We start from the raw sequence: 14,983 nt of genomic DNA, 5'->3' as shown, positions 1-14,983 counted from the left end.
GGGTGGGAAGAATTGAGAGAGTAGCACTGAAACGCATACATTATCATCATATGTCAAACAGATAGCTACCGGGAGCTGCTGTGTAATACAGGGAGCTCAGCACAGCACTCTGTGACAGTCTAGAGGGTGGGGATGGGGTGGGGGTTGGGAGGAAGTTCAAAAGGGAAAGGACACATGTATGCTTAACGGCTGACTCACATTCTTATGAAAATGATTTTCATAAAACTTGACAACCTACTCTAAAATTATTATAGATAAGAGACCAGGAATGTGAAAGAGAATGAAAGCAATTTGGAGAACTCACCTTACTAAATATCAATATTTATGAAGCTACAATGATTAAGACAATGTGAGTGGGATGCTGGCTTAGTAATAGATAAATAGGATAGACCAGAGTTGCCAGGTACGGTTTATAAAAGGTACTGGGTGGGTGTCTCTCTCCATATGGAACAGATTAAATTAAAGTCTTACTTGTCATCTCAAAAAATGATCTAGTGACACAATTATAATCTGTATGTAAACATTTTATGAATAAAATATGCAAAAACCTAATATATCAGGATCAGAAATACTCCTGAAATTAGGCACAAAATATACAAACAATAATGGGAGAAACTGATAAATATAAATACTTAAAATTAAATTTACAATTTCTGTTCATCGAAAAAATGAAAAAAAAGTATAATGACAAGTCACAGACTAGGAGCTAATAAGCTGGGTCCATATTTAGATTATATAAAGAACATCTATATATCAGTAAGAAAAGGACAGACAACCCAATAGGAAAAGGGAGCAAGGCTAGAAACAGGCACATCACTGAGGGAAAAAAGAAAAAAGATGAACAATGAAAAGAAAATATATCAGTAGTCATCAAGGAAATGCAAAATTAAATCAAAACAAGATAGAATTTCATGCCCCTCAGATTGGCACCATTAGGAGAGACTGGCTTCACCAGTTTCTAAACATATCACTGAGTTACAATACTTTAAATACTTTAAATTGTTACCTTGGTTAGAATTCTCTCTGAAATATCTGAGTATTATGTATAATTATACAACATATCAGCAGGGAATAACACTGCTTAATAAATGTCTGGAAAAACTGAAGAGTACAATACTATGTCCCTGTAAGTTCTGCACCTCCGTGCTGTGCTATGCTTAGCTGCTCCGTCGTGTCTGACTCTTTGTGACCCTGAAGTCTGTAGCCCACCGCGGCTCCTCTCTTCATGGGGTGTCACCCAGCAAGAATACTGCAGTGGGTTGCCATTTCCTTCTCCAGGGGATCTTCCCAACCCAGGGATCGAACCCAGGTCTGCCACATTGCAGGCGGATTCTTTACCAGCTGAGCCACAACGGAAGCCCAAGAATACTGGAGTGGGTAAGCCTATCCCTTCTCCAGGGGATCTTCCTGACCCAGGAGTCAAACTGGGTTCTGCCACATTGCAGGCAGATTCTTTACCAGCTGAGATAGGAGGAAAGCCCTCTGAACCTCTACTAAACAATAAAACTATGCCTGACACAATTAGAACAGTTAAATTGAAAATGTGGAGGGTGGACCCAGAAATCAGGTGACTACAGGCGCACAAGTGGCTCAGTGATAAAGAATCTGCCTAATACAGAAGACAAGGGTTTGATCCCAGGGTAGGGAAGATCCCCTGGAGAAGGGAATGGCAATCCACTCCAGTATTCTTGCTTGGAGAATCCTATGGACAGAGGAGCCTGGGGGGTACAGTCCATGGGGTTACAAAGCATTGGACGTGACTCAGCACACACACACACACACACACACACAATTAAAATTTGCAATCTGTGAACCACAGCCTTAGATGTTTCCAATCCATTTATAACACATATTATGAATGGGTATCAGAGGTACTGAGAGATTGCTTCCCCTCGAAATACTGCAGGTGGGGAAGGTGGAAGGCAGGCAGGGCTGGTGTACTTAAAAGCCCCAGGCCTTTCCTTGGGCTATAAAGAGCAGCACAGATGCAGTCAAGCCTTGCTAGACAGGTTTACATCAACACTTCATCAGAGTCTTCAGATTTCAGAGAACTCCGATTCAGTAGTTCTACTTCAGAACTTTTATTTCAAAGAGATATTTATAAGTATGGAAAGAATGTTTAGAAATATTAATTTTGTCATTATGTATAGCAGCAAAAAACAGAAAGCAACCTGAGTGAATGACTGAAGAAATGATGGCACATTCAGAGAACAGCATTTTATGAAGTGCTTTAAATGCTCAAGAGGAGTTTGTGATGACATGTAAAATATTAGCAAGTTAAAAAGAATCTTCAATTACACAATTTCATGTAAAGTATTATAATTATATATGATACAAACTAAATATGGAAGCTATATAGACACATGTGTATTATGTATACTTTCATAAAGTCATATATACTTTGCTTATATAGTCTATAAAACATAAACAATTTGAAGAATTTGAGATATATACACAACGAATAGAATTTGCGACATAATTCTTTGGGGAAAAGAAAGCATAAAATGAAGACTGAACACTGAGTGAGCAGGAAGCCGGGTCTGACTGGTCCCAGCCTTTTCCGACTCTGCCCCTAACTCTTCCCCTGGGTCCCCCTCACCTTTTATAGCTCACCAAACAAGATCCTCTTTGAGAAGCCTTTCTAGACCTAGCGTCTTTCAGGCTATTTGGCTCTTGAGGTCTCATAGAATCACATGCTTCCTCTCCGACACTTTACAAAATCAGCAGCTGTCTTGCTCCTGTCATAAAACGGACTGAGAACAACCAGAACTAAAACAAAGTCTACACTCTCTGGAAGGCACTGTGAATTCTGTTCTCGGGCCAAATCAGATCACCAAAAGTCTACACACAGGTACCATGTGAATTTGATCTCATGCAAAACCCAGTTCCTCAAGACAGATTTTAATGTCACCTACCCGGCTCTTACTGAACTCGTCTCTATGAATCTGACCAGTGTATTTCATGTAAGAAATAAAAATGTAGGTATGGTGTGTTGCATGTATTTAAAATGCTACCGGGTCAATTTCCCTGAAAAGTCAGTGTAGAGAAAGGCAGAATGCCCTACAGGGACTGACGGGCTACTTCTTTTGTGATAACGAGACGTGTATAAGGTTCTCCTCTCAGCAACAGATGCCAAGAAGCTCAGAAGGAAATTTGACCATCAATCAATAAATATACTGACCCTTATGAATGAAAAAATTGATCCCCCTTTTCTTAAGTTCAAGCTTTCTACTTTAATTACACTTTATTCCATTGTTTCATCTATTTTGTTTCTAATCACTCCAATTTACTTTCAAAGGCTTTTGTCTCAGTGTATATGTATCTCATTATAAAGCTATTGAAACTGATTGAGGAAAACACTATAAAAAATACATAAGAAAGCTGTTAATGATAATTTTTTTCTCAAAAATGTAATTTTAAAAATAGAAGGGTGAAAGTCACCAATAAGAGAATGAAAAGCAAACTCACCAATGGGGAAACTACACTTAAAATATATGTATTTGACAACTGCTTTATATCATTTGGATTTCCACATCCTCCTCCAGTCATTATTACATCATTTAGAATAAAATATGAAGAATAAGAATCATTACAAATAAATACACCAAATGAAGCCAAAAGAAAAACAGGCAAAAGTATAGAAGGGCACTTCACAAAAGGGAATCAAATAGTCAATAAATAATTAAAAAGTTTTAAACTACATTAGTCAGAGTAAAAATGAATATTAAATCACAGTAACATTACATACCCATTCAGTCGCTCAGTCGTGTCCTACTCTTTGCAACCCCATGAATCGCAGCACCCTAGGCCTCCCTGTCCATCACCAAATCCCAGAGTTCACTCAGACTCACGTCCATGGAGTCAGTGATGCCATCCAGCCATCTTATCCTCAGTCGTCCCCTTCTCCTCCTGCCCCTAATCCCTCCGCATCAGAGTCTTTTCCAATGAGTCAACTCTTCGCATGAGGTGGCCAAAGTACTGGCGTTTCAGCTTTAGCATCATTCCTTCCAAAGAAATCCCAGGGCTGATCTCCTTCAGAATGGACTGGTTGGATCTCCTTGCAGTCCAAGGGACTCTCAAGAGTCTTCTCCAACACCACAGTTCAAAAGCAGCGATTCTTCGGCACTCTGCCTTCTTCACAGTCCAACTCTCACATCCATACATGACCACTGGAAAAACCATAGCCTTGACTAGACGGACGTTAGTCGGCAAAGTAATGTCTCTGCTTTTGAATATACTGTCTAGGTTGGTCATAACTTTTCTTCCAAGGAGTAGGCATCTTTTAATTTGATGACTGCAGTCACCATCTGCAGTGATTTTGGAGCCCAAAAAAATAAAGTCTGACACTGTTTCCACTGTTTCCCCATCTATTTGCCATGAATTGATGGGACCGGATGCCATGATCTTCGTTTTCTGAATGTTGAGCTTTAAGCCAACTTTTTCACTCTCCTCTTTCACCCTCATCAAGAGGCTTTTTAGTTCCTCCTCACTTTCTGCCATAAGGGTGGTGTCATCTGCATATCTGAGGTTATTGATATTTCTCCCGGCAATCTTGACTGCAGCTTGTGTTTCTTCCAGCCCAGCGTTTCTCATGATGTACTCTACATATAAGTTAAATAAGCAGGGTGACAATATACAGCCTTGACGTACTACTTTTCTTATTTGGAACCAGTCTGTTGTTCCATGTCCAGTTCTAACTCTTGCTTCCTGACCTGCATACAGATTTCTCAAGAGGCAGGTCAGGTGGTCTGGTATTCCCATCTCTCTCAGAATTTTCCACAGTTTCTTGTGATCCACACAGTCAAAGGCTTTGGCATAGTCAAGAAAGCAGAAATAGATGTTTTCTGGAACTCTCTTGCTTTTTCCATGATCCAGCGGATGTTGGCAATTTGATCTCTGGTTCCTCTGCCTTTTCTAAAACCAGCTTGAACATCTGCAAGTTCACGGTTCATGTATTGCTGAAGCCTGGCTTGGAGAATTTTGAGCATTACTTTACTAGCATGTGAGATGAGTGCAATTGTGTAGTAGTTTGAGCATTCTTTGGCATTGCCTTTCTTTGGGATTGGAATGAAAACTGACCTTTTCCAGTCCTGTGGCCACTGCTGAGTTTTCCATATTTGCTGGCATATTGAGTGCAGCACTTTCACAGCATCATCTTTCAGGATTTGAAATAGCTCCACTGGAATGCCATCACCTCCACTAGCTTTGTTTGTAGTGATGCTTTCTAAGGCCCACTTGACTTCACATTCCAGGATATCTGGCTCTAGATTAGTGATCACACCATCATGATTATCTGGGTCGTGAAGATCTTTTTTGTACAGTTCTTCTGTATATTCTTGCCACCTCTTCTTAATATCTTCTGCTTCCGTTAGGTCCATACCATTTCTGTCCTTTATCAAGCCCATCTTTGCATGAAATGTTCCCTTGGCATCTCTAATTTTCTTGAAGAGATCTCTAGTCTTTCCCATTTTGTTATTTTCCTCTATTTCTTTGCACTGATCACTGAAGAAGGCTTTCTTATCTCTTCTTGCTATTCTTTGGAACTCTGCATTCAGATGCTTATATCTTTCCTTTTCTCCTTTGCTTTTCGCCTTTCTTCTTTTCACAGCTATTTGTAAGGCCTCCCCAGACAGCCATTTTGCTTTTTTGTATTTCTTTTCCATGGGGATGGTCTTGATCCCTGTCTCCTGTACAACGTCACGAACCTCATTCCATAGTTCATCAGGCACTCTATCTATCAGATCTAGGCCCTTAAATCTATTTCTCACTTCCACTGTATAGTCATAAGGGATTTGATTTAGGTCATACCAATTATTGATGATATTATAGAGCAAATGGTACTATTATACAGAGCTGCCCAGGAGTTTAAATTTGAAAAATCAATTTAGAAAATGGTTTTAATATAGTTACTCATGCAAACATATTCATATGCTAAGATGCAGTAACCTGAACATTCATACATATACTCTCCAAAAATCTGTACTAGAAAGAAGAACAGAGCTGGAGGTATTATGCTCTCTGATTTCATACTACACTACAAAGCTACAATAATTAAAACAGTATGATACTGGTAAAAACAAAAACAGATACATGGAAAAGAATAGAGTACCCAGAAAAAAAACCTATACACTTATGGTCAATTAATCTACCACAAAGAAGGCAAGATGTACAATGGAGAAAAGACAGTCTCTTCAATAAGTGGTGCTTGGAAAACTGGACAGTTATATGTAAAAAAAATGAAATTAGCATATTTTCTTCCACATATATAAATATTAATTTAAAACGGCTTAAAGACCTAAATATAAGACTAGAAACCGTAAAATTCTAGAAGAAAATATAGAAAATGTAACATTTGACATAGACTTAGCATTATATTTTAGCAAATTTACCCAGTTAAAAAATGGGCAGAACTGAATAGACATTTTTCTGAAGAAGACATGCATATGGATGTTGAAAAGGGACATGAAAAGATGCTCAACACTGTTAATCAAAAAATGCAAATCAAAACCACAATGAGATATCATCTTATGCCTGTCAGACTGGTTATCAGTTGAAAAACCATAAATAATTAGTGCTGATGAGGAAGTGGAGAAAAGGAAAACTTGTATGCTATTGGTGCAGCCCCTGTGGAAAACTGTGCAGAGATTCATCATAAAACTAAATCTCGAAATACCATATGATCCAGCAATCCCATCCCTGGGGATATATCTGAAGGAAATAAAAACACTAACTCACGGTATATAGTGACTGCAGCCATGAAATTAAAAGATGCTTGCTCCTTGGAAGAAAAGCTATGGCAAACCTAGGCAGCGTATTAAGAAGCAGAGACATCACCTTGCTGACAAATAGCCATCTAGTCAAAGCTATAGTTTTTCCAGTAGTCATGTATGGATGTGAGAGTTAGCCCATAAAGAAGGCTGAGTGCTGAAGAATTTATGCTTTCAAATTGTGATGTTGGAGAAGACTCTTGAGATTCCAATCCCAAAGAAAGGCAATGCCAAAGAATGCTCAAACTACTGCACAACTGCACTCATCTCTCACTACTATTGCCTGGAAAATCCCATGGATGGAGGAGCCTGGTAGGCTACATACAGTTCATGGGGTTGCAAAGAGTCAGACACGACTGAGCAACTTCACTTTCACATGCTAGCAAAGTAATGCTCAAAATTCTCCAAGCCAGGCTTCAGCAATACATGAACCGTGAACTTCCCGATGTTCAAGCTGGTTTTAGAAAAGGCAGAGGAACCAGAGATCAAACTGCCAACATCCGCTGGATCATGGAAAAATCAAGAGAGTTCCAGAACTGGTGTGTTGCAGTCCATGCGGTCTCAGTTGGACATGACTTAGTGAGTGAACAACCCCAATGTTCATAGCTGCATTATTTACAGTTACCAAGATATGGAAGCAACCTAATTGTCCATCAATAGATTAATGGATTTTTAAAAATGTGGTAATATATACAAGAGATTACTATTTTGTTTAGTCATGTGTGACTCTTGCAACTTCATGAACTATAGAGCCCACCAGGCTCCTCTGTCCATGGAATTCTCCAGGTAGGAACACCAGAGTAGGTTGCCACTTCCTTCCCCAGGGGACTGTCCCAGCCCAGGGACTGAACCCACTTCTCCTGCACTGGCAGGCAGACTCTTTACCACTGAGCCACCAGAAAAGCCCACAATAGACTATTACTCAGCCATAAAAAAAAGGATGAAATTTTGCCACTTGAAACAGCATGGATGGATCAGGAACATATTATGCTTAGCAAAATAAGCCAGACAGAGAAAGACAAATACTGTCTGTTATCACATGGAATATTGTCTGTTACACATGGACTATAAGATATAAAACAAGCTAGCGAATAAAAAAAAGAAACTGACTCACAGATATGGAGAACAAACCAGTCATTACCAGTGGGAAGAAGGAAGGGGAGAATGAGCAAGATAGAGGTAGGAGATTGAGAGTCACAGCTACTATGTATAAAGTAAGTAAACTACACGGGCTTACTGTACAGTGCAGGGAATATAGCCAATATTTTACAGTAGTTATAAATGAAGTATGTTCAGTTGTTGTGTTCAACTCTTGAGACCCCATGGACTGTAGCACGCCAGTATAATCTTTAAAAATTGTGAATCACTGTGTTGTACATCTGAAACCTATATAAAATGGTACATCAACTATACTTCAATTAAAAAATACTAGAATTTTCCTAGTAGCACTATTTGTAAAAGTCTTAACCTAGAAGTCATAGAAATATTCATCAACAAATGAATGGATCCATAAATTATGTTATATTCTCCCATGAAAATAATATAAAGAAATGAATATGAAGGATCTATGATCATATGCAGTAATGTGGGTGAATTTCACAACAGTGATCCCATACACCAGACATAAAACAACTACACACTGTATGATTCCTTGAGTATATGCACAGATCTGTTGACAGCAGTTGGGATAAGATTAACTTGGGATGCATTTGGGCAGCTAAGCTACTGGAAAGGTCCTGAAGGGGTGCTGTGGTGTTGGTAAGGTTTCTTGATCTGGGTTCTGGCTACACCAGTATGTTTAGTTTAATATTTATCAAGTGATGTGTGTGCATTTTCCATTTGCATGTTATGCATCTACCAAAGTCAATAAAAAAGTGATCAAGAGAGGACTGGCCTGAGTTAGAAGAATCTAGTAATATAGCATTCATTCTTTGCTCTGCCACTGAATAGATGACTCACAACAAAAGAGTTAAATTGTCAGAGTTATATGCTAAACGGAAAGAAAAAAGGTCTTCTCTGCCTCCTCATAGGATTTCTAGGAATGCAAAATATAATAGAGATGTGTAGCCCTATTACATATTATAGCATACACAAAGCCACTATGATTAGTACACATATAGCAGTGATAGATCATTCAAATTAAATAGGAAGATTTTTACATATATATAATTCAGTTTAACTACAAGTGAAAGTTAATGTAGCAACTGCTGACCAATTTGGAAAAATAAAATAAATTTATACCTTGCTTCTTAAACCAAAATGAATTAAGCTGAAGCAAAGCTTTAAAATAAAACATTGAAATTATAAGAGGACTAGTGAAAAAAAAAGTTTAAAATGTCCCCATTATCTTAAATAGGGGAAAACTTTACTCTTGAGACCCCAGTGTATTGTAGCCTGCCAGGCTCCTCTGTCCGTGGGATTTCCCAGGCAAAAATACTGGAGTGGGTTGCCATTTCCTTCTCCAGGGGACCTTCCAAACCCAGGACTCCTGCATTGCAGGCAGACTCTTTACCAACTGAACCACCAGGGAAGCCTCCTTTACTAAGTCAAGTCACTTAAAACTTCACAACAGACATGTATAACGTTAATAAGAAACTAATTAAAAAGGGCATTCTGTGATCTAACCCTATTCTATGGATTTAATTTCATCTCCCACTATTCTTATTTGCTTCCATCAAATTAAATTGCAACTCTTCACTGTCATGATTTTGCTTCTGTTGATCCCTTTGTTCTAACGCCCTTCTTCCTACACATCTACACACTCACATCCCTTCAGTCCTTAGGTAACAAATGAGCACTGACTGTGCCATGCACTGTTGTATGTGCTTGACATGTTTTATGCCATTTTAATTATCCATTCACATTCATTACTGTTTTGTAAATAATTCTGCATTCACATATATAGATTACAACTGTTTAAGCATTTGGGCTTGCACAGCCCACATGATCATATCTGTCTATGATCAAGCTTCTATTGCTGAAGCACCCTCAAAAAACACTGGGAGCCTCCATTTACCTCCTTAGGATACAGTTCTGTAAATCTTTTGTGGAAGTGCTCTGGAGTAAAGACTTATTTAATTAGTGAGTACTGGAAAGAGGGAACTGATGGCAAGTTCTAACACTAGAAAAGTGATTTTGTGGGTTGGCTTGTGGAACAAGGAGTTGCATTCACGAAAAGTTATGGATCAGCGTGTTATTTTCTGAACAGAAATAAACCTTAAGAAAGAAGGGTGTTTTGACTATATGCTTCCCAGGTGACTCAGTGGTAAAGAATCCACCTGCCAATGCAGGAGACGCAGGTTCAATCGCTGGGTTGGGAAGATTCCCTGGCCTAGGAAATGGCAATCAACTCTAGTATCCTTGCCTGGGAAATCCCAACTGACTATATAATGGAGAAAGGCCTATACTGCTGAGGACAGAAATGTTGAAATGTAAATATTGGATATGAAGAGGAAAGGTTTTATTTCTTGTACCACTGAAGTTAGTGTCTTTCTTTTGTCAAGCTCTGTCCATTGTTGTTAGTGGTGGCTTTCCTTGGAGTTTTAAGGACTGGGCTTTGTTTTGCTGATCACAAATCGTCAGAACTGGGCTTTGCAAGACTTAGAAGTTTAGAAACAAACAAAATTATCATTGATTGAATGAATGGACGGACAATATTTTCATCTAACAATTATGATTCCCACTAAATGAAGTGAAAGAATGACGCATCCTCTTTAGAAGATCCCCGAGGAGACATTATTATCACACTAAGGGATTTTCCGTAAGTATATGGAGACAAGAAGATAATGTACCTCAAATAAGTTATTTATAATTAAGGATGCTTCATAATCAGTTTTTTGTGTTGTTGTTTGAGTCTTGTTACATCTCACAATACTGAAATATTTGATTTTCCAGAATTATGACTTTAGGTGAAAGGCTAGGTTTCTAAAAAATAAACACGATTATACATACACTTTTTCTAAAAAAAAGAATCTGGCCAATTTTGTACATGTCTTTGAAGAAACATAACATTTTGGGAAAATCATTAAAATTATATATACTGAGTAGAAGGAAAAAAAAAGAAATTATTAGCTTGAATGTTATGGCATTCTGTGTTGCTGATAAACTAATCATCTTGGCTCCCATGATCACCTGTTTACAAGATATACTCACAAAAGGACCGCAGTTACAACAAGCAGAAAGTTTTAGTCTATTTCTGGGAATAACTATTGCAATGCAACTAACACACATTCCAATAATTAGAATTTCATTTTGTGTAGCAACGTGGAAATCTGGCCTGTGGGTCTAAAGGTGATCTATTTCATTTGCATATTTTAAGGATGTAGTTTAGGAATAATGTATTAAGTTTGCAACATTTATGTGAAACAAATAATGTGACACTGGAAAGCAATGGTATTCATTCAACATATGAGTTGCTACACAATAAATCAGATCCTCCCAGAGTGTAAATTACACAAATTTGAAAGCTGCATTTATTATTGAATATATCATTCTCAGCCAGGTGCTTAGTCAGTAGGAAAACCTGGTGTAGCACACATTTAAAGCTTTTTTTTTAAAACTGTTATGCATATACTGAAACCTGCCATGTGCAGTTTAAACTTTCCCCCCTAATAGTATTGAGAATAATGGATTTTTACTACCACAAAACAATAGAAATGAAATATGAATTGTATTAATAGTCAGAAGTATTTGCATCAAATCTTGGAAATTTTAAAATTAAAAGTTTAAAAGGTCTATTTGGAAACAGACTTCTTATTAAGTTGCTTCTCAGTACTCTAACATGCCTTTTCGTGAGAATCTTATTAGAAAAAATGCTAGGATATTCTTATAATATCTAGGTTGAATTGATAAAATTTCTTACTGTTAATGAGTTTGGGTTCCCAGCTGTACATCAAAAATGTTAAATTTTGCAAGCGAGTTCATGATTTCTAAGCCCTCTCCTTCTAAGGCGCTTTTCTGAGTGGGGCTAGTTTAGGAATCAATAAGTAAAGGGGATCTTTCTTTGTGTATATAGCTGAAGGATAAATTCAGGTGGTCTAGAAACCCTGAGTTATTAGGAAGGTGCTTAGAAACGGGCACAGTACATCAGTTGCCCGAGACCCCTTCTTTAACATCCCAGCCTGGACCTCCACACTCTGTTGGGCACCGTCTGCCACTGGCCGAATAAATTGCCATTTTGGGCGAAGACCACCCAGGACATGGGCTCAGAATCCATCCTAGGGCCAGCCAATCTCTGCAACCTGGGGTCCCCTGACTGGGAGCGAGTGCATTCGATTCGGGAAGATCACTTACGACTGAGTTTTTCATCATGGCTTTGACTGTGAAGCCCTCAGAAACCAGGGAGTGAGGCTGGTGCACCGGGAGCGGCTGCTGTGCCAGGAGCTTGGTCCTCGTCGGCAGCTTGGCTGGGCATTTGTTTAAGCTCAGGGTCTCTTTTTCTGCCACCATCTTCCTAGAAAATGTCTTGTTCTCATACAACGTGTAGTAAAAGAGTCAGTGAGATTTATGGATGTGAGGAGGAGGTCGGGGGAAAAAAATGGAAAAAGGCGCGTTAATGGTAGAAATTCAACCCCTTCGTAGCAGTGGTCGATCCAGATGTTTGGCAGCTCCTAGGTGCTGGGAGTTGAGGGGAAGGGAGGGGCGGGAAGAGGGCAGGGCCGAGGCCAGAGCTGCCACAAGCTTCCAAAGGTAACCCTCTCGGTTGCTAAGCGACGCGTCAACACTGAGGCCGGATGGCCCCGCCTCCCGGTGACGTACACGTTTCCTGCGCCTCAGGCCGGAAGGGCGGGCGGCGGGCGGCGACTGACCGGAGGCGGTACTTAACGAGTGAAAACTACGACTCCCAGAAGGCCGCGGGCGGCACCCCGTTCGCGCGTGCGCGTTCCGAGGGCCGGGCGCCGGGAGGAGGAGGGGGAGGGGCGTCCCGGACGATTTAACCCCGGAGCGCAGCTCGTGTGAGGCGCAGGCGGGCGCCCGGGTGCGAGTGGGACCCTGCTTGCCTGGCGGGCCGCGTCCGCCTGCCCAGTGGCCATGATAGGTACGTGGGTACCTGCCAGGTACAGCGTCTCTGCGCCGCCCCTCCCGGCGGGGACCCCCCCCACACACCCCGGGTGCCCGCTGTCAGTGGCGGGTGGCGGTGTCCGCGCTCCCCTCAGCCCGCGCCGCCGGCTCCCCGAGAAGACGTGTGTGTCTCTGTCCCAAGCCCCGCCCGCGCCCGCCTTGCCAGGCTTCTTCCCGGAGACGCCTTCGCCAGGGGGGCCCTTGAGAAGGCTGCGTCCTGCGGGCCCTGGGCGAGCGCACCGCCCGCTCCAGCGCGGGCGTCCGTGGGGAAGCCCCTCTTCCCGCCGCCCGCTCGAGCGCGGGGGTCCGTAGGGAACCCCCTCTTCCCGCGCCAACTCGGGGCGCCTTGAGGGGGCTGTCTTCCCGCTGAAGACGGGGCGGGGGGACCCACACTGTCCGGGGAACTCTTGAAGGGAAACCCTAGCGAAGCGCTAAACTCTTGATAGACCGGTGCCTGGTGATGGTGCTTGAGGTCAAAAGAAATTCCCGCAGGTGGATTTGAACTTCTTACACTCTTGGATTTTTGTCTTCTAGATAATCTCTTTGGAGGTCTGAGATGAAAGAATAATTAATAGTGAATGACAGTAAGGATTAAAACTTCCAGCATAATGAATTTACGATTCATTATGGAACAACCTTTTTAAAAATATATATATATAAATCTTTATATATACATATATACATACATATATATATACACACACACACACACACACACACACAGAATGACCTAGCTGCATTTTTGTGAATAAAGCTTTGGAAGTGGCTGTTAGAACTGCTTGTAATCACTGTAGTAAAGAAGACTGGAAAAGTCCCCCTTTTCCAGGATTGTTAAGCCAAAAATTAAAGGTTTATCTCTGAAAATTAGTGGAAATATACGATGTGATTACAAAACATTGCTCCTTGGGGAGTTTATTATGACAGATTTCCTCTAGACTGTGTGTTAATTGGTTTGGTGAGTTTTTTTTGGGGGGGGGGGCGAGTTATTCTTGACTGGGTGCCGCTTAAAGCACTTTTGATTGCCTCAGGTGCGTGTGAATGTAGTTTATCCAAGAAGATGGAAGGTGATTTTTAAAAAGTATGTAAGTTTCTACATACTGATAAACTCTTCTTACATCAGTTATTTATTAGACTAATGTTAAAATCTGAAACGTTCTATCCAACACTAGGAGGAATATGCCAGCTAACTGACACTGTTTGCAACAATGTAAAACCTAAGGATGTTGTCCAGTTTTTCCTCCTTTTCTAACATGATGTGGTTTCTGATGAATGGGTTATCTAATTAAGAAAAATATAGAAGTTTTTGTGAATATTTTGACCTTTTTTAGGTGACAGTTACACGAGATTCATTTTCTAACGCAAATCTAAACTGAATCAGAAAAATATGAAAATTTCCAAAATTCATGCTGTCCGTATTTTACTGGGAAAAAATAGTCTACACCTTGTCTTGAAGACAGTTGTACAGATTTTATTTTAATTGAACATAATCTGATACATGGATAATTCTAAAAGAAATAAATTTACAGTAAAGCTATTTAGGGGCTTCCCCAGTGATACTAGTGGTAAAGAACCTGACTCTGTGCAGGAGATATAAGAGACGCAGGTTCTATCCCTGGATCGGGAAGATCCCCTGGAGGAGGCCATGGAAACCCACTCCAGTATTCATGCCTGCAGAATCCCATGGACAAAGGAGCCTGGTGGGCTACAGGCCATATGGTCGCAAAGAGTTGGATACGACTGAAGCAACCTAGCATGCTCGCACGCAAAGCTATGGAAAGGCAAGAATTTAAGATCTAAAAGTCATCGGTTAATTCTTAATTGTTCTCTAACAGATGATTATATAAATAATGTTGTTAGAATGAACTATGTTTAGGCAGTTTAGTTTGGGATTTAGGGACACAGGAAGGAAGAGTATTATCTTTAGATCTGATGATTAGACATTTCTTAATCACTGGTAGTGCCATGGAGAATATAAGGTGGTGTTTTAAAAGTGTTGTTTCTCATACTCCAGCTATTGTTTTACACGGTGCAAATAAGTATAACATAAATAATTAAATCTGTGTACTCTCCTGAGAAAAATACTTCATGTGTTAAAGCCATGTGGATAATGTACAATAAATTATTCTGTACAGCTACTCAACTAGTTGCATTGCCTA

General features: G+C 40.2%; 2 protein-coding genes across 3 annotated transcripts in view; one reads left to right on the top strand and one right to left on the bottom strand.

Annotated features, from left to right (window-relative positions):
• The window catches only part of PACRG (parkin coregulated), a 535,154-nt gene extending 522,939 nt beyond the window's left edge, over nucleotides 1-12,215 (bottom strand). For both annotated transcript variants that reach the window (XM_068985431.1, XM_068985432.1), the window contains exon 1: nucleotides 12,060-12,215. In XM_068985431.1, coding sequence (XP_068841532.1) covers nucleotides 12,060-12,215 — 156 coding nt within the window. The remainder of the gene's footprint in view (nucleotides 1-12,059) is intronic.
• A 513-nt stretch (nucleotides 12,216-12,728) lies between these two features.
• PRKN (parkin RBR E3 ubiquitin protein ligase) overlaps nucleotides 12,729-14,983 on the top strand; it is a 1,204,761-nt gene continuing 1,202,506 nt past the window's right edge. The window contains exon 1 of the mRNA XM_068985007.1: nucleotides 12,729-12,804. Coding sequence (XP_068841108.1) covers nucleotides 12,798-12,804 — 7 coding nt within the window. The 5' untranslated portion in view covers nucleotides 12,729-12,797. The remainder of the gene's footprint in view (nucleotides 12,805-14,983) is intronic.

Source organism: Capricornis sumatraensis, chromosome 13, assembly GCF_032405125.1.
Source record: "Capricornis sumatraensis isolate serow.1 chromosome 13, serow.2, whole genome shotgun sequence".
NCBI lineage: Eukaryota > Metazoa > Chordata > Mammalia > Artiodactyla > Bovidae > Capricornis > Capricornis sumatraensis.
This window is presented reverse-complemented; position numbering and strand designations above follow the sequence as displayed.